The following is a 19749-nucleotide window of genomic DNA, read 5'->3' as shown; positions in this document are numbered from 1 at the left end:
TTTTGTGTCTCTTTGTAGTTGTTTTGTGTCTCGTTGTTGTCATTTTGTGTCTCCCTTTGGTCATGTTGCATCTCTTTGTGGCTGATTTGTGTGTCTGTGGTCATTTTTGCATGAATTGTTTTCATGTTGCATCTCTTCGTGGTGTATTTGTGTTGCTTTGAGGTTGTATTTAGTCTCTTTGTGATCGTTTTGTGTGTATTTCAGAGACATTGTGTAGGTGAAGCACGGGACCTCTGGCCTGAGCCCATCAGACTCAGACAGTAATTGATCCGTGCTCGAGTGCTGAAGAACTTTTCAGAACTTGTTCTCAGACACTCACGTCTCTGTCGCTCGCTGTGTGAGCTGCAGGAGGTCCTGAGCAGCCGGAGGATCAACGCCGAGTCACCTTCATTCACACGACGGGCGAGTCAACGTGAGCTGCAACAGGAAGCTTCACATTAGCTTCACCTGAACCTGAGGACGTGTCAACGCACCGGATGATGTCGCAGCCACCAGGAACTCAGAGACACTGAGGCCTGTGAACGCTGTTTGAAGACACTTGATCACATTTGAACCTGAAATGTAACGAGGCCACAGAGTGAACTGTCCTGCAGCTGCACTGAAGCTGCCGTCTGAACTGAGATCAGAGCGGGAGGAGAGTCTCTGCCTCCTCGTCTGCAGCTTTAAAGAACAAAGAACGAGCTCACAGCTCCTCTGAAATATCTGCAGACTGACACGAGGAGACGATGTGACGCCGGGACTGTCAGCACCCGAGAACAATGAACTTTTAGAAGTTCTGCCTGAAAAATGACTAAAACGACGACTCGCTGATCAAAATATTTGCAGATTAATTATCGATTTTGAGTTTAATTAAAGAAAATGTGACGTTGTTACTTGTTGACTTCGTCGGCGGCTGCAGATGGAAAGTAGATAAACGTGTTTGAAACGTCTCCTCACTTTTTATACGACTCATATTTCCAAACACAACGAGTGCGTCTGGATTCAGCTGCACAGCCGTCTGCGATGTTTATTATGATCAGATTTATTTATTTGTCCAGTTTTTGTTGTTTCTGTTTGTCTGTTTCTAGCGTTGTTCACTGAGAGGAACGTAAACCAGAGTCAGGCTTCTTGCATTATTAAACATACCAGGCCGAAAAAACAACAAAAACAAAAACATAGTTGAATATGTAGATAAATACATCTGTAAAAAATGAATATATTAATAAATAAAATGGTAAAATTATGATATAAAATAATAAAAACATTTTTTTAAAGGGAGTGTCAGGTTTTTATAAGTTAATGAATGCCTACGTTTATTGTAAGTATTATATTTGGTGCATTTAACGTCATATTGACCTATTTATTTATTTATTCTGTCAGTTTCAGTCCTCCGTACATCTGTGTTTGTTTTAATCTGTGCAGCTCCTCTTATTTTAAACAGATGTGTTTTATACATGTTTTATTTTTTTACATTTTATTATTTTTTTCTGCTGTTTATTTTTAACGTCATGTTAATAAATGTGCAAAATATCGAATAAAGAAAAATATAATATAATATAATATAATGTGTGCAACGTGCGAACATTATTTTTTGGTCTTAAATTAAATAATAATTAAATTATTATGATAATAAAGGGTTAATGATGATGATAATAACAATAATAATAATAATAATAATAATAATAATAATAATAATAACAATAATAACAGTGATGTTGTCGCCGCTCTCACTCTGACCTTCGACCCCGCAGCGTCCGTCCCGCTAACCCCGCCCCTCTGCAGAGAGAACGGGAGCTCCATTCAAACAAACCAAACTCCGCGCCCCGGGATGCGACAGTCGCTGTAGGCAGAGAGACAGGCAGCAGAACCGGACCCACCGTCTACCTGAACCGCAGCAGCAGGACCGAGAGACAGACAGCCGGAGACGCGCACACACACACACACACAGACAGACAGTCGGAGCCGGAACACACACTCAGCGCAGTCTGCTAGCAGGAGGCTAACAGCTAACAGCACCGACATGGCGAGCGCCTCGTACCACATCTCCAACCTGCTGGAGAAAATGACCTCCAGCGACAAAGACTTCAGGTAAAACCGAGCCCCGGCAGCGAACAGCCCGCCCGGCTCGCAGCATCAGCCCGGACTGTTTGTCCTCCATGTAGAGAAGAGTGGCCGGGCAGCTAACTCTGTCAGGCCTCAGGCTGTCATGCTAACTGCTAGCCTGCCACCTGTCTGATCATCGTCACATCGCTAGCTAGCTAGTTAGCTAACAGCGGCGATGCTCGTTAGCGTTTGATTTGACAGCGGTTTAAACCCGGCGGCGGCGTTAGTAGCTGGTTAGCACGCTAACCCGCTGCACGCCGTGCTAAACTGACAGCCGAGTATCGGCTAAATGCCGCCAGTTAGCGGCTAGCTTGCCTGCTAGCTGGCTGGCTAGCTCATTGGCAGCACTAACTTCTGTCATGCCGCAAGCTAGCGTGATGTCATCCATCGTTTGTGTGTGGATGCTCACGGTGCGAGCAGCTCTGTGGTGTTTAAATGTGAGCTTAGCATGTGAGCTAACTGGTGCTAGCAGCCGAGATGTAAATAAACAGTTGAGGCGCTGTGGTGATGTTGGTGTGGCGGCTAGCTAGCTAGCATGGTGCCGGGGGTGTGGTAGCATCGCTAACTCAGGTAATAACAACATGTAAACACACTGCAACTCCACAGCAGCTCTGGCAGGAGGATGTCGGTGCTGACAGCCTGGATTTTAAGTGGTGTGTTCATCTGTAGATCGATACCTGTCACAGGTGATCAATCAGTCTGAGGCGAGGACGTGTTGGTGTTGGTGTGGTCCACTGTACAGACAATAACAGCTTATATAACTGACTGAAGATGAAGGCTGTCTTCCTCTTTATGCTCCTGTAGTCTGAAGTAGAGATCAGCTGTGTCCAGTCAGAACCAGCCGGATCATCTCAGGAGGTCGGGTACTGACTTTAAAGCTGCACCGAGTCGTTTGGAGAAGAAATTCACGCTCAGATTCTTAATATTTTCAATATTAATGAGGTAATAACACAAACTTTTCTCTCTAAGTGAATAAACCAGCTGCTCTCAGAGGACAATAAGGTCCCAGAACACTGTGTGAAGCTAGAGAGGTGGCAGGGTCCGCCACATATAATCTGTGTCGTCCTTTAAGGTCAGTTTGTTTATTGAAAATCAGCCAATGAAGATCTTTCTCTGCTCCATTAACATTTCTTTACCAAATCTACAGACTGCTCCTTTAACGGACACACGTTCATACTGTTTTACTTTGTTTATATGTGGCGGACCCTGCCAGCTCTCTAGCTTCAGACGGCTTGTTTATTCAGTTATGGAGTTTGTATTTTCACCTCATTAATACTGTGAATATTAAAGATCTGAGGTTCATCTCATCGCTGCTTCCACATGTTTCCATGATTCCTGTTATAAGCTTCATCTTCGGGTTCAGGAACCTTTAATCGACGTGTTATAGACAAAATGAATAACGGGAATAAATCAGCGGATGAATCGGTGTTGAACCTGTTTGTCTCGGCAGTGATTCACACTCACGTTGCTGAGATGCTTCAGCACACGTCGACAGTTTACAGCAGTTCGTTCAGGTTTGGTTCTGACAGCTGACGTGTTCACGAGAGGAAAACGATGATGTTTATTACTTCACCTACGTCCGTGTCCACCTAACGCTTTAACGAGAAGCGCTGGCGGTGCGTTCAGGAGCGCTGAGAGAAAAAACGCTGCACGTGCGTCTTGTCTCTTGACAGCCGGCGCTGTACGATCCACTCCGATCCTCTGAGGAGCACGAGGAGACAGAAGTACATTGAATATTATCGCCGAGGTCAGAAGAAGAAACGAGCAGCTGAGACGTCACCGGCAGGTTTCTTCAGACTTTCACCTGGAAGAAGTGAAACACGTCAGAGCGCTCAGAGAAAGACACTGTTGCTGTGTGGACGGTGGCCCGGAGGTCTCAGTTTTGTAGCGTCTCAGGTCTCAGACTGACTTCACACGCTGGATTACATCAACGTTTCATTCAGGTGCAGCCGATAATGTCTTTTAAACTGTAAACACCTTATTTCAGTGGCTGTAAACAGGATTAAAGGTGCAGGAGAAGGTTTGTCTTCATTTAAATTAAAGCAGCTGTTGTTGATTTACTTCAGGAGGAGAACGACTGAGAGCAGATGAACCCGACAGCACTGAAGCATCGACACTGCAAAATAATGAGAACTGAAACCTTTTCTAATCTTCAGTATTGATATTTATCAATAACACTGAAGCCCACGCAGCAGGAAACAACAACAAGTCGGCAAACTCGATGAATTTCAGACGCACCGGTGCGACCAGAACACCCTGCAGCCCCGATATCATGTCATCAACAGCAACTACACCTCCTGATGATGTAAAGTCAGGCTCAGCCATCATCTCCTCCTGATGATATAAAGTCAGGCTCAGCCATCATCTCCTCCTGATGATATAAAGTCAGGCTCAGTCATCATCTCCTCCTGATGATATAAAGTCAGGCTCAGTCATCATCTCCTCCTGATGATATAAAGTCAGGCTCAGCCATCATCTCCTCCTGATGATATAAAGTCAGGCTCAGCCATCATCTCCTCCTGATGATATAAAGTCAGGCTCAGTCATCATCTCCTCCTGATGATATAAAGTCAGGCTCAGCTATCATCTCCTCCTGATGATGTAAAGTCAGGCTCAGCCATCATCTCCTCCTGATGATATAAAGTCAGGCTCAGCCATCATCTCCTCCTGATGATATAAAGTCAGGCTCAGCCATCATCTCCTCCTGATGATATAAAGTCAGGCTCAGCTATCATCTCCTCCTGATGATGTAAAGTCAGGCTCAGCCATCATCTCCTCCTGATGATATAAAGTCAGGCTCGTTGGCATGTTGCTGTATCACGTAGGTGAAACGTGTAAATCAATCTACAAGCTGATGGATCAGAGAATAGACGACTGATCAGATGGATCAGAAGAGTCGTGAACTCGTCTGGTGATGTGATGTAACGAGCAGCAGCCGAGGGAACACGACAGACTCTGAGTTTAACAGTTGGGAACATGTAAAGTCGCTGGCGTCGGTATGAATCACGTGTCCGTGAGCAGCAGAACCTCCTCCTGATACCAGCTAATGAATCAAACCAGACGCAGCTCAGTCAACGTATGAAGAGCTGAAACGATCAGCTGATTCGTTAAGACAACCTGCTGCGCTTGTGATGAATTAACTGAACATTGAGACTTTTAGTTTGTTCCCATCGCACTAAAGTCAGGTCTGAGCGGGTTGAAGTGGGATTGACTGGTGGAAAAAGGCTTTATGAAGATCACATGTCACGATTACTCTGACGAACATAACTGTGACTCACGATGTCCTGATGATCATTAAAATATTCTTAAAATGGCTCTGAAACAAACTGGAGTCACTTATTTTTACCTCAGCTCAGAGAGGACTCGGGTTTCTCAGTGAAAACCAAGAATCTCAGATAAGAAACGAGCATCTGAAGCCGTCCTGCTTAAATAAAGGATCAATACGTGTTGGTAGTTTCATCTCTCTGTTGAGTTTCAGTGTGAAATCTGTTGAATCCACACACGTGATTCAGCTTCAGCCGTGTTGACACGATGGTGCTGACGTCAGTGACCATATTAACGACTGTCGGTCGACCTGATGAAGTCATTGACTGTCCCGTCTCGACTCGGCCTGCTGCAGCTCTGCTCTTCTTGCTCGTGTGGACGAGTTCAGCTCCTCTTCAACAGCTTGGCTTCACCTCGTCTGCCGGCTGCTGGTGGACGATGATCTCTGAGCTCTTCATCGCTTCACGCAGCGACTCTCTCTCGGTACAACGAACCTGTGAAGTCACAGTCGTCTCCTGCGGCTGCAGAAACCTGCTGCTGACCCAAAATCAGGACGAGTCTCTGAATACTGAATCATCGGGACAGTCGGACGCTCTGTTTGGATGCGTCTCACGCCGAACTGTCAGCTGTCGAACAAACACGTCGAAACCGCTTTTCTGATTGTAACGTGCTCGGTGTGACGAGCAGGACGAGCAGACATCAGTCCCTGTTGAAGCTCTTGATGCTGCTGTGAAGAAGTTAATGTCTTCTGAATGGAAGAGAAAGTCTCACCTCATCTTCTTCAGATGAAGCTCACGTCTGGATGTGAAACACTTGATATTTGTGTCGATAACAGAAATATATTTCCTCTGACGTGGAGTCGTCTTTCAGCCCCGAGTTCAGACTCTCAGGCTGCGTCCAGTCACATGACTCAGACGTTAAAGTTCAGGCTGTGTGATCCGATTAATCTCGTATGTTGTGAAGACACACGACTCGCTTTAATCAGCCTCTTCTGCACACGTACTGAACCCTGACCGGTTCTGTCCAATCACAATGGCTCCGGTTCAATAACCCTCCAACATGTTGACAAAGAGACGACCGGCAGCAGAAACTCGGCTGTAATTTCACTATGAAGAGAAAATAGTTTGGTCTCTGGTGGCTGGAAGATCTGACGTGTTTAAATCTGTCGGCTCAGCTAACGATCAACGTCGTCATCGATTAATCTGCTGTTTGTTTTCATGATTAATTGGTGGATTGTTTATTCTTTAAAATGTCAAAAACATCATCACCAACATCATCTCTGTAGATGTGGACGGCACCGTCTGAAAGTTTCTTAGTTTTCTTTCAGAGTTTAGACGTAGTTACATTTCAGCATCTCAAGTGATCCTTCTCCGACACTTAATATCTGTCACCATTTTGTCATCGTTTCTGTTTACTTTAATGTTTAATTTAATCTGTCAGCTGTGTGTTTGTAACAGTTGACTCTTCAGTGTGGGCTCAGTGTTGAGTTAAAGAGACGGGCTTCAAGTCTGAGATTATAAATTCTGTTCTGTTTCTGCTTGATGTCGTCAAGACTGTTCATTAATCAGCATCGACTGCTGGCTTCCTGTTGGCCTGCGGCCACAGACGGCGGCTGCGGAGGTGCGACTGTTCGTATTCAGATGAATTAAACTTCACTGTTTCTTTCTGCAGGTTTATGGCCACGAACGACCTGATGACAGAGCTGCAGAAAGACTCAATCAAACTGGACGACGACAGCGAGAGGAAGGTCGGTTCACACCGTTTATCACTGTCACGGTTTGTTTTGGGTGCATAGCTCATAGACTGATGTATTGATCGGTATTTTGATTGGCAGGTGGTGAGGATGATTCTCAAACTGTTGGAAGACAAGAACGGAGAAGTTCAGAACCTGGCGGTCAAATGGTAAAAACACACACAGTGTTGTATACATGTCAGCCTCCTCTGGTGTGTGTGTGTGTGTTTTAACTGTGGGTGCGTTTGTTTCGCTCAGCCTGGGGCCCCTGGTCAGTAAGGTGAAGGAGTACCAGGTGGAGACGATCGTGGACACTCTGTGCACCAACATGCTGTCGGACAAAGAGCAGCTCAGAGACATTTCCTCCATCGGACTCAAAACTGTCATTGGAGAGTTACCGCCCGCCTCCAGTGGTACAAATACACACATACTACTGACAGTACTGCAGTTACTTTGCTGTACATGATGTAGATTGTGGAGTGAAGTCCCACCTGTCTAACGTCTGCCCGTCTAACATCTACCCGTCTGTCTCTCAGGCTCTGCTCTAGCTGCCAGTGTTTGTAAGAAGATAACGGGTCGCCTGACGAGCGCCATCGCCAAACAGGAAGACGTGTCTGTCCAGCTGGAGGCGCTCGACATCATGGCCGACATGCTGTGCAGGTAAACTTCCTGCCCGTCTGTTACACCTGCAGATACAATCAGTACAAGTATTCATGTTTCAATACAGAAAAGATGTAACTTTCATGTAACTCTACGACGACACGTGACGGCTCTGTTCAAGTAATGTTGGATCCTTTGTGATTAAATACACAAATAAACTGTCTGTCTGTCTCTCTGTCTGTCTGTCTGTCTGTCTCTCTCTCTGCAGACAGGGGGGTCTGTTGGTGAACTTCCACCCCTCCATCCTCAGCTGCCTGCTGCCTCAGCTCACCTCCCCCAGACTGGCCGTCAGAAAGGTACGACTCACCTTCCTGTCACTCTGCAGCATCAGTCTGAGCGTCGCTCTGCACTGACGGCTGTTGCGTCGCTCTGTGCTGACGGCTGTTGCGTCACTCTGTGCTGACGGCTGTTGCGTCGCTCTGTGCTGACGGCTGTTGTGTCGCTCTGTGCTGACGGCTGTTGCGTTGCTCTGTGCTGACGGCTGTTGCGTCGCTCTGTGCTGACGGCTGTTGTGTCGCTCTGCGCTGACGGCTGTTGTGTCGCTCTGCGCTGACGGCTGTTGTGTCGCTCTGCGCTGACGGCTGTTGTGTCGCTCTGCGCTGACGGCTGTTGTGTCGCTCTGTGCTGACGGCTGTTGCGTCGCTCTGTGCTGACGGCTGTTGCGTCGCTCTGTGCTGACGGCTGACGGCTGTTGTGTCGCTCGGTGACTGTTTCAGAGGACCATCATGGCTCTGGGCCACCTGGTGATGTCCTGTGGGAACCTGGTCTTCATCGATCTGATCGAGCACCTCCTGACCGAGCTGGGCCGGAACGACAACATGTCGACCACCAGAACCTACATCCAGTGCACGGCCGCCATCAGCAGACAGGCGGGACACAGGATCGGTGAGACTGACGTGTTTGGACCGGCAGCGTCCGTGTTCAGGTGTTGGATGAGAACTTTTCTAAGCTTCTGTATCCGTCTGTAGGAGAGTATCTGGAGAAGATCATCCCTCTGGTAGTCAAGTTCTGTAACGTCGACGATGACGAGCTCAGAGAGTACTGCATCCAGGCCTTTGAGTCCTTCGTCAGGAGGTGAGACACACACACACGCACGCACACACGCACACACGCACACACACACACACACACACACACAGTTGTGTTTGTTCCTGTGTAACGTCGGTGTTGATGTTCCAGGTGTCCTAAAGAAGTTTACCCCCACGTTCCCACCGTCATCTCAATCTGCCTGCGCTACCTGACCTACGACCCCAACTACAACTTCGACGATGAAGACGAGGACGACAACGCCATGGACGCCGAGCAGAACGACGAAGACTACCAAGGTACTGAGTTATTAGTCGGTACAGGTTACAGCTTATCGTATGTGGGATATTAAGAGCTGCAACGATTAATTGATTACTTGTAGACGAATAAATTAATCGCCAACTGACTAAATTATCCTGCAGTGTGGATACTAACAGCCTGTCTGTCTGTCTGTCTGTCCGTCTGTCCGTCTGTCCAGGCAGTGATGATGAGTACAGTGACGACGACGACATGAGCTGGAAGGTTCGACGGGCGGCCGCCAAGTGTTTGGACGCCGTCGTTTCAACACGTCACGAGATGCTGCCTGAGTTTTATCGCTCCGTCTCTCCTGCACTCGTCTGTCGCTTCAAGGTACCGTCACCTCCTCCGTCACCTCCTCCGTCACCTCCTCCGTCACCTCCTCACTCTGATGTTTCAGCTCCTCATCACCAAGATCTGATTTAGTCGTTCAGACAGCAACAACCTGGAGACGATCTTAATCATCCGATATCTCCACACCTTGATGAAAGTATTTTTTACCTTTTGATTATTTTGTGTGTGTGTGTGTGTGTGTGTGTGTGTGTGTGTGTGTGTGTGTGTGTGTGTGTAGGAGAGGGAGGAGAACGTGAAGGCGGATGTTTTCCACGCCTACCTGTCGCTGCTCAAACAGACCAGACCGGCTCAGAGCTGGTTGGCTGATCCAGACGCCATGGAGCAGGGAGAGACACCGCTGACCATGCTGCAGAGCCAGGTGACACGAATGACCACGTATTTAAAGGAGCAGTTCACCCAAAGAGTAAAAAAAAACAAAAAACACTCATCTCCTCCTGATGATATAAAGTCAGGTGAAGTCTCGTCGTCCACAGAGCGTTCTGCTAAACAGCTGAAGCAGCTGGAGACTTGATTTAAACATCAGATGTCTCCATGCAGCTCGTCTGCTGTGATCCAAGTCTCCAGAAGCCCCGAGATCACAAACTGATCTGAGAAGACGTTATTTACACCCTTCATAAGCCAAAGTCTTCACTGTAGCTGCTAAGCTAAAGTGTTAGCGTGTCTGAAGTGGGTGCGCGAGCTCGACTGCATGTCGAGGGTGTAAATGACACCTTTGCAAATCAGTCTGAGCTGCATGGAGACATTTTGTGTTTTAAAACAAGTCCCCAGCTCCTTCAGTGAGTCGATGAGAGCTGAAAAGTTGATTAATTTACAGTTACAATATTAAATTTGTACATTTTCTTTTAGCAAACTTGCCAAAAAGTCCCTAATCGTGTCTTCTCACGTGTGACTAGCCGTAGCTTTTCTTTCCCTAACGTGAAAGTAAACAGAATATTTTGGGTTTTGACACTTAAAGATGTCAACTTGGACTCGGATGTAATTTTTTTATTACTTTCTGACACTGCGTTGTGATTTGTTAGTGGAGATTGCAGCAATAATTTCCTCTTTCTGTAGTAATCTATTACTTTATGAGTCAGACTTCACCACATACTGTCATGATCTGTGTATGTTTCTCCTCTCCGGCTGCACTCGTGTGTTTGTGCAGCAGAGGTCACTGTTGCACCTGTGAGCGCTTCGGCTCTGTTGTCATGGTGACAGGAAACCCTCAGCATCCTGCAGGTCGACCACAGACAACAGGAAGCAGATGCGGCGGCGTCCTCGCTCTCTTTCTCACGGCCTGTGTCGGTGTCTCTCGCCCTCTGCAGGTGCCCATGATAGTGAAAGCTCTCCACAAGCAGCTGAAGGAGAAAAGTGTCAAAACTCGTCAGTGTTGTTTCAACATGTTGACCGAGCTGGTGAACGTGCTGCCAGGAGCGCTGACTCAGCACATCCCAGTACTAATACCAGGTACCAGACACTGCAGCCCCGCCAGTACTAGTACTGCTACTACTGCTTTAACTAGTACAGCTACTACTACAACTACTATTACTATACCTACTACTGCTTCTACTACCACCACACTATTACTCTTACTACTACTGTTACTACTACTACTTCAACTACCACCACCATTACTACTACTACTACAACTGCTACTATTACTGCTACTACTGCTAGTACTACTAGTACCACATTACGATTACTTCTACTCTTACTACTACTGTTACTACTACTACTTCAACTACCACCACCATTAGTACTACTACTACAACTGCTACTATTACTGCTACTACTGCTAGTACTACTAGTACCACATTACGATTACTTCTACTCTTACTACTATTACTACTACTGCTACTGCCACGACTGCTACTGACGCCATTATTACTAGTACTACTGCTGCTACTAATACTACTACTACTACGACTCGTACTAGTACTACTACCACTACTAGTACTACTGCTGCTACTAATACTACGACTCGTACTAGTACTACTACCACCACTAGTACTACTTCTGCTACAACTACTTCTACCACCACCATCATTACTACTTTCACTACTACTACCACCACTACTATTACTGCTACCACTACTGCTATTGCTAATACTACTCCTACTTGTACTACTACCACTACTACCACTTCTAGTACTACTAGTACTACTACTTCTACTAGTATTACTGCTACCACCACCACCACCACTACTGTTACTACTGCCAGGCTTTAATGGCAGTGAAAACAGACGTTTACATTGTCAAAGCAAGTGTAAAATAAAAACAACAACAAATATACAAAATAAATATAAATACATGTACTGATGAGTAGAAAGTATTACAGTATTACAGTATTAGTAATCGCAGTACGTTTGTCTGCCAGGTATCATCTTCTCTCTGAACGATAAGTCGAGCAGCTCCAACCTCAAAATCGACGCCTTGGCGTGTCTCCACGTCATCATGGTCACGCATCCCGCTCACGCCTTCCACGCCCACGTCCCTGCCCTGGTCCCGCCCGTGGTGGCGTGCGTGGGAGACCCCTTTTACAAGATCACCTCTGAGGCTCTGCTCGTCACCCAGCAGCTCGTCAAGGTGGGAGTCAAACCTGCCGCCTCCTTCGCCCTCTGATGTCGCAGTTCGCAGCTGACCCTCCCGTTTGTCTCCTCCAGGTGATCCGACCCCTGGACAACCAATCGGAGAGCTCCGACAGCTTCGACCCCTCCCCCTACATTAACGACCTGTTCACCTGCACGATCAAACGCCTGAAAGCCGCCGACATCGACCAGGAAGTCAAAGAGCGGGCCATCTCCTGTATGGGACAGATCATCTGTAACCTAGGTAACCACCGCCTGTCGGTCGCAGTGATGCGATGTCATCTGTGATGCTGCTTCCTGTTTGCATCTCTGGTTTGTCGCCTGATCTGTCCGTCCTGTCTGGTTGTACAGGTGACCGGCTGCCTAATGAACTTCCTGGAACGCTGCTGATCTTCTTAGAACGCCTGAAGAACGAGATCACCAGGCTGACGACGGTGAAAGGTACAAATCGGCATTGCGACGACAACAATCCATTTTACTTCACGTTTAAAGAAACAAACGAGTAACTGCTGACTTCACATTGTTAACTCCACCACACCGAGCAGCTACAGCAAGCTCAGAGGGTCAAAACTCAAAGATGACTTGTTTTCTCTCTGTTCCTTCACTCTCTTCTTTTTCCTCTTGTATTTGTTAGTTTATGATCCATGAAGCTTCAGGAAACATGATTTTTTTCACTCGAGCTGAAACATGTTGAGCTCATGTGGACGCCTCAGGTTTCACCACTGTCTGATCCACGTCGCTCCACAGACTCATGTTGCCTCGCAGTCAGCCTGAACAGTTGAAACAGCTGGACAACAGCACTTCCTCCGTTTACTTTTAAGCAGTGTCGTGTTGGATGATCGATGTGTTTTAATGGAAAATAAACATTACAGTGAGGACGGCTGGTTTTAGATTTGAGTTGTGTGCTGCGTCCTCCTTTCCTCCACAGTCGGGTCTCCTGAGTGTTAACGCTCACTGCTGGGACTTCAGACTGCTGTACTCTGTAAAACAAAGGCTTTTTATTTTTAAACGTGTTGGCAGGACGACAATATGTGTCAAAACACTGACTTGAAGAATTAAAGATGTTGGTTAAAAATAGACACTTCCCAGACATTAACTCTTGTCCTGTTTGTCTGTCGCAGCTCTGACGCTGATCGCTGGCTCTCCGTTGAAAATCGATCTGAGGCCGGTTCTCCCCGACGCCGTTCCCATCCTCGCCTCCTTCCTCCGCAAGAACCAGCGAGCCCTGAAGCTCTGCACGCTGGCTGCTCTGGACATCCTGCTCAGAAACTACAGGTGACACGCGCACCTGTCGGCCACGCCCACAGCGGTCGGCTCCGCCCTCCTTCCTGTCGGTAACACTGTTTAAATGTGTGTGTTTCAGCTCTGCGGTGACTCCCGTCATGGTGGACGCCGTCCTCGCCGAGCTGCCTCCTCTCATCTCTGAGAGCGACATGCACGTGTCTCAGATGGCGCTGAGCTTCCTGTCCACGCTGGCCGTGACTCACCCGTCCTCGCTGGGTCAGCTGAGCGGAGGGAACATCCTCCAGCAGCTCATCGCGCTGGTTCGATCCCCGCTGCTGCAGGGCGGAGCGCTCGCCGCCATGCTGGACTTCTACCAGGTACAACAGGAGCACTTTTGACCTTTTTATTATTTTATTCTCTTTTTTCTTGAGGATCAGCACGGTTCATGCTAACACTGCACTGTGTGTGTGTGTGTGTGTGTTCAGGCTTTAGTGGCTACAGAGACTCCTGGTCTGGGTTACATGGACCTGCTGAGGATGCTGACCGGTCCGGTTTACTCCCAGAGTGCCGCGCTGCCTCACAAACAGGCGTACTGCTCCATTGCTAAATGTGTCGCGGCTCTGACCAGAGCCTGTCCCACCGAGGGGCCTGCTGTGGTCGGACAGTTCATCCAGGTAATCTGCCTGTCTGTCTGACTACCTGTCTGTCTGACCTGCAGGTTAACGTGAGTACTGGTGTTGTGTCTTAAACAGGTTTAAATAAAGTTTCTTCTCCCTGACTGACAGGACGTGAAGAACAGCCGCTCCACAGACTCCATCAGACTGCTCGCTCTGCTCTCATTGGGCGAGGTGGGACACCATGTGGACCTGAGTAGCCAACCAGAGCTGAAGACGGTCATCCTGGATGCCTTCTCTTCCTCCAGTGAAGAGGTAACACTCGTCTGTCCAACCAAAGTCTCATTTTGAAGGTGGTGTTGGTAGACATTAACCTCCCTGTCTCTGCCCGTGTGTCCCTCAGGTGAAGTCAGCAGCCTCCTATGCGTTGGGCAGTATCGCGGTGGGAAATCTTCCAGAGTATTTGCCCTTCGTCCTGCAGGAGATCTCCTCCTCTAAGAGACAGTACCTGCTGCTGCACTCACTCAAAGAGATCATCAGTAAGAACAGCTCCAACTAATCATCAAATAAACGTGTGTGTGTGAGTTTCTTCTGGTTTTAATCCGTGCGTCTGTGTTGAGGTTCGGCGTCTGTGTCCGGTCTGAAGCCGTACGTGGAGCTAGTCTGGTCCCTGCTGCTCAAACACTGCGAGTGTCAAGAGGAAGGAACCAGGAACGTGGTGGCCGAGTGTCTGGGCAAACTGACGCTGATCGACCCCGAAACCCTGCTGCCCCGCCTCAAAGGATACCTGGAGTCAGGTAATCAATACTCTGATCAGTCCCCAATAAACCCTGCTGCCCCGCCTCAAAGGATACCTGGAGTCAGGTAATCAATACCCTGATCAGTCCCCAATAAACCCTGCTGTCCCGCCTCAAAGGATACCTGGAGTCAGGTAATCAATACTGTGATCAGTCCCCAATAAACCCTGCTGCCCCGCCTCAAAGGATACCTGGAGTCAGGTAATCAATACTCTGATCAGTCCCCAATAAACCCTGCTGCCCCGCCTCAAAGTCTACCTGCCCTGCTAATCAATAAGATCTGTAAATCAGCCAGAATCAATCATCAGTTGATCGACTAATAACCTCTGTCTCCTTTTCTACCTGGAAACAGAATCTTTAGTGGTGACAAAAGATAAGAACTCCAACCAATAGGAAGACTGAACAGTTTCATAAGCCCCGCCCTCCTGCTTCTCCTTGCCAATCAAACTGCTTCTGTCTCCTCAGACTGCATGTCATTGGTTTACACAGACTCTTTGAATTAGCCATAAATGAATCTGTAAGTTTAGATTTAAGCACCTGCTGGACCTGAAGCTGCCATCTGATGATTAATCTGAAGTATTGATTCATTGATTATTGATCTGTGTGTGTGTGTGTGTGTGTGTGTGTGTGTGTGTAGGTTCATCGTACGCCAGGAGCTCCGTGGTAACAGCAGTTAAGTTCACCATCTCTGACCAACCACAGCCCATCGACCCACTGCTGAAGAACTGCATAGGTGAGAATCTGTTTTATTGATCTGTGATCAGAAACGCAGCTGCTGTGTGAACAAAGCAGCTCCTCCCACAGGAAACACTCCGCAGCATCTCTCCATCTCCGGTTTTCTGATATTGTTTCTCCTCAGGCGATTTCCTGAAGACGCTGGAGGACCCGGACCTGAACGTGCGTCGTGTTGCCCTGGTAACGTTTAACTCGGCTGCCCACAATAAACCGAGTCTGATCCGAGAGCTGCTGGACTCGGTGCTACCGCAACTGTACAACGAGACCAAAGTGAGGAAGGAGCTGATCAGAGAGGTGAGACCACACACTGACATACAGACGGATCAATATACCGATCGATCATGGTGGACAGGTGTCTGACTCTGTGTGTGTGTGTGTGTGTGTGTGTAGGTGGAGATGGGTCCGTTCAAACACACGGTGGATGACGGGTTGGACCTGAGAAAGGCTGCGTTTGAGTGCATGTACACTCTGCTGGACAGCTGCCTGGACCGGATCGACATCTTCACCTTCCTCAACCACGTGGAGGACGGTCTCAAGGACCACTACGACATCAAGGTCCGACCACACGCCAGAACACACAAATACTACCACAGTTAATACTGCAATTCCAGGGTCCCTTTGAAAAAGTATCGATTTTTAGAGAAAGATGTTGGGGTTTGACTTCATGCCAAAACACACAGATACTACTGCACGTATTAATACTGCAATACCAGGGTCCCTCTGCAAAAGTATTGATTTTAAGAGAAAGATGTCAAGGTCTGACCACTGGCAAAACATACAAATACTACTGCACATATTAATACTGCAATACCAGGGTCCCTCTGCAAAAGTATCAATTTTTAGAGGAGGATGACATAGTTTGACTTCACGCTCATGTAGTAATACTGCAGTACCGGGGTCCCTGCTGCTGCTACTGCTGCTGTTCCAGCTCACGATTGTTGTTGTTGTTGTTGTTGTTGTTTTCAGATGCTGACGTTCCTGATGCTGGCCAGGCTGTCGTCTCTGTGCCCCAGTGCTGTTCTACAGAGACTGGACAGACTGGTGGAGCCACTGAGAGCCACCTGCACCACCAAGGTACCACACACACACACACACACACACACACACACACACGCTCCTCCTGTAAGTTTCTTTCCAGTGACGCCATTTTGAGCAGAAGAGTAAAACCGTCTCTGTCCGCAGGTGAAGGCGAACTCGGTGAAGCAGGAGTTCGAGAAGCAGGACGAGCTGAAGCGGTCAGCGATGCGAGCCGTCGTGGCGCTGCTGACGATCCCCGAGGCCGAGAAGTCGCCGCTGATGTCAGAGTTCCAGTCCCAGATCTCGTCCAATCAGGAGCTGGCGACCATCTTCGACTCCATCCAGAGGGACTCCAGCTCTGCCAACATGGAGTCCATGGACACCAGCTAAAGAGACGGACTAACAAGTTCCCACGATGCAACATGGCACCACCCAGCTGCTGGAGCGCTAACCCTGCAGCATGTTTCCATGACAACAGGACGCAGACACACACATACACACTCACATTCCCACTCACACACACACACACACACACACACACTTGTAGTGACACACCCTCTCCTAGCGATCGATCGTTCCATGATGCATTGCACTGAAATCAGCTGATGGAAAAGAGTGGAAGAAGACTGACGTTCGGCTCACACACACGGACAAAAAGGACAAAAACAACGAACAAAAAACACAAAAAAATCCAGAAAAATAATTCCATAAGAGGCTTGGAAGCTCCTCCCACTTCCTGTTTGTTTTTCTAGTGAGGTCATCTGATTGGCTGATCTCCCTGTTCATCATCATTCTTCTCTTTTTGTTTATTTTTTTTGTTTTCGTTATTCCAGAAAGTTCAACAGGTACTGTAACCTGATTGGCCGCTGCTGAGTGACTGACAGTTGGCGTGTTAAAACTGACCAATGGGGGAAAAAAACAGCCTTTCCTGCCTGAGGCTGTGGTGACCAATGGGAGAAGGGCTCGCTCTGTTTTTGCGAATGATGTAGGCAACCAATAGGATGCCCTGGGGTGACGATGGGTGGGCGGGGTTTTACTGTTTGTGGACCAATCAGCTTCTTTGTTTCCCCTGATTCAATAGACCCGCCCTCACTACCTTCACTCGTCTGAAGGAAGGGAACAGGAGAGATTATTGGACCAGGTCCGACCTGACCAGACCCGATTGGACCAGCCCTGTGTGGCTGTTGCCACGGTGACGCAGTGTGTAACACAAAGTAACCATATTCTGATCAGTGTCTGTGGTTCAGTCCGGTCAGGACCTGTCTCATTGGCCGTGCTCTAGTCTGGTTTGATCTGGTGAAACCGGGTCCAGTCTGGTTTAATCTGGTTCGGTCCGGTCTGGTCGGGACTATCCACTGTTGTTTATCGCCCAAGAAAAATAAAGAGGTCCATTTCTGCCTGCCTTCATACTCTGATTTCTGTCTGGTTTCTTTTTGTGTCGCTGCGCTTCAAACAGACCTTCACACGTCTCTCTGAGGTTCGGCTCGGTCCAAACTGAACGCTCCGACATGAAACTCACATTTTTAGATCCAGTGTGACTCACACTTTCTGAATAAACGTCCACAAAGCTGCTTAGAAATCAGAGAGAAAGACGCTGCTGTTCAGTTCAGAACTTGCCTGAGAATTATCATGTTTTTAAGTTTTCACAGTGATCCAGTGATGTCGTCTGTACATCCATGAGTACACTGCAAACACAAACTGCTAACAGCTAATTCGGCTCACCTTCAATGGTGCTAATTTTCTAAAATGTAAACAAGTATTAGCTCAAGTTGTAGCCTATAGAATAACTTGCTTTAAAGGTGCAATACGTAAGAATTCCTGGTGAAGTTTTACTCAAAACAAAGGGGGCGTTGGATCACCTGCTAACTGCTGCTGCAGTCCGGACTGGTCGTTAGGGACGGTGACAGGCCGGGGCTAGCTGGTTAGCATGCTATTAACATGCTTTGCAACACAGTAATAGACGTAATAACATCAACACTGTTACTCCCTCACACTCTGTTGATATTTTTATTGAAGCTTTGAATGTTTTCAACCCAAATTTTTACATATTGCATCTTTAACCTGCTAAACATGAGCATGTTAGCATTTAGCTCAAAGCAAATGGTGGCTGAAGACTCTTAAAGATGTAAGATGAGATAAAACTTTGTACTTAGATCCTGAAGTAAAAGTAGCAGTTTCACAAAGTAAAAAATACTCCATCCAGTTCAAAACGTATTCAAAGTATCAAAAGTAAAAGTACTCTATATGCAGACGAATTACCCTTGTGAGTGCTATATTTCTATATTTAATTTTATTGGTTAATTCTGACTGATTTCACTGTTGCTTTTGGTTGAAGTGGAACTAATTTGAACTATTTTAAACACAGTTTGGTAGTTTATAGAAACGTACCATATTTTAAGTTGAGTCTGGTGTGTAAATAAAGCTGTGAAATAGATAGTATAAGTAGACAATAGTGTCGGTGTAACCTGAAACGTGTCGACAGCTTCAGTAGTTGAAGTGTAACTAGAAGCAGCAGAGGGAGCCAGAATACACTGAAAGAGTCCATCCTGCCCTGAACGTGGCCTCTCAGGCTCGCCTTGTTTACCTGACAGTCTGAATTCAGGACACACTCTCAGGTTAGTATTACAATAAACCACTTCCTGTTCAGTGGTCGAGCTCCGCTGTGATTGGCCGTTTCAATGAGGCAGAAACTCATTAGAGAGCAAACAAAGCGGCCGCGGCTCGCTCATCTGGTCTCCTAGCAACGGCTGAATTGATGAGTTTGTGTTGCAGGCCGGCTGATCATTGACATGCTGATGATTTTTCCTCTTTGAGGTCCACTGATGTTTTCTCTGCTGTGAACCTGTGAGCGTCCACAGACTGAGAACATCACTATCAAGCTTTAACAACAGGAAACGTTCTCGTAGCAGGACGAGACAGGAAGGAGTTAAATAAGACGAGAGCTGTTTATAGAAGAGAAGTGTTTCTGTTTGAGCTAAAAGAGAACAGAAACCCAGCTGGTCAGGTGGGAGGAAGCAGTTTCACTTCACCTGTCCCACCCTCAGCTGTTCTGGTTCACCCTCAGCGCTCTCTTTGGGTCGTATTCAGAGAAGAAGCAGTAAAAACCCAGTGTGAGCGACCTGCTCAGCAGCAACCCGCAGACACACAGTCAGAGACGAGCAGCGTTCAGCAGCTAAACATGTTTGCTGCAGCAGTTTGCTAACAAGTTCCACATGTCCTGTTGTCTGTGCTGCTGCCCCCAAGAGGCCAGAGAAATCAGTTATTGCTCATTTAAATGATCCCACATTTTTACCTTTCTAATTTACAGAATATCTCCTGAACTAAAGTACAATAAATCAGATTTTCTTCCACACACAGACCGATGTCAACAAGTATTGACA

The 19749-nt window shown here is 47.3% G+C and overlaps 1 protein-coding gene across 1 annotated transcript; it reads left to right on the top strand.

The window, feature by feature from the left end:
* Positions 1-1814: 1814 nt before the first annotated feature.
* cand1 (cullin-associated and neddylation-dissociated 1) lies at positions 1815-17784 on the top strand. Its single transcript, XM_073480492.1, has 26 exons — positions 1815-2067; positions 7018-7093; positions 7181-7248; positions 7337-7491; positions 7615-7738; positions 7947-8034; positions 8455-8623; positions 8707-8812; positions 8918-9063; positions 9243-9394; positions 9633-9773; positions 10720-10861; positions 11772-11980; positions 12058-12226; positions 12334-12423; positions 13104-13257; positions 13346-13583; positions 13692-13880; positions 13992-14135; positions 14224-14359; positions 14441-14617; positions 15255-15350; positions 15477-15646; positions 15743-15907; positions 16319-16426; positions 16535-17784. Exons 1-26 carry the CDS (start codon positions 2000-2002, stop codon positions 16757-16759), a joined length of 3705 nt encoding a protein of 1234 aa, XP_073336593.1. The 5' UTR covers positions 1815-1999; the 3' UTR covers positions 16760-17784.
* The last annotated feature ends 1965 nt before the right edge of the window (positions 17785-19749 follow it).

The sequence above is a fragment of the Pagrus major genome, chromosome 14 (genome assembly GCF_040436345.1).
Source record: "Pagrus major chromosome 14, Pma_NU_1.0".
Lineage (NCBI taxonomy): Eukaryota > Metazoa > Chordata > Actinopteri > Spariformes > Sparidae > Pagrus > Pagrus major.
Note: the sequence above shows the minus strand (reverse complement) of the source record. Positions and strands in the feature narration are given on the sequence as shown.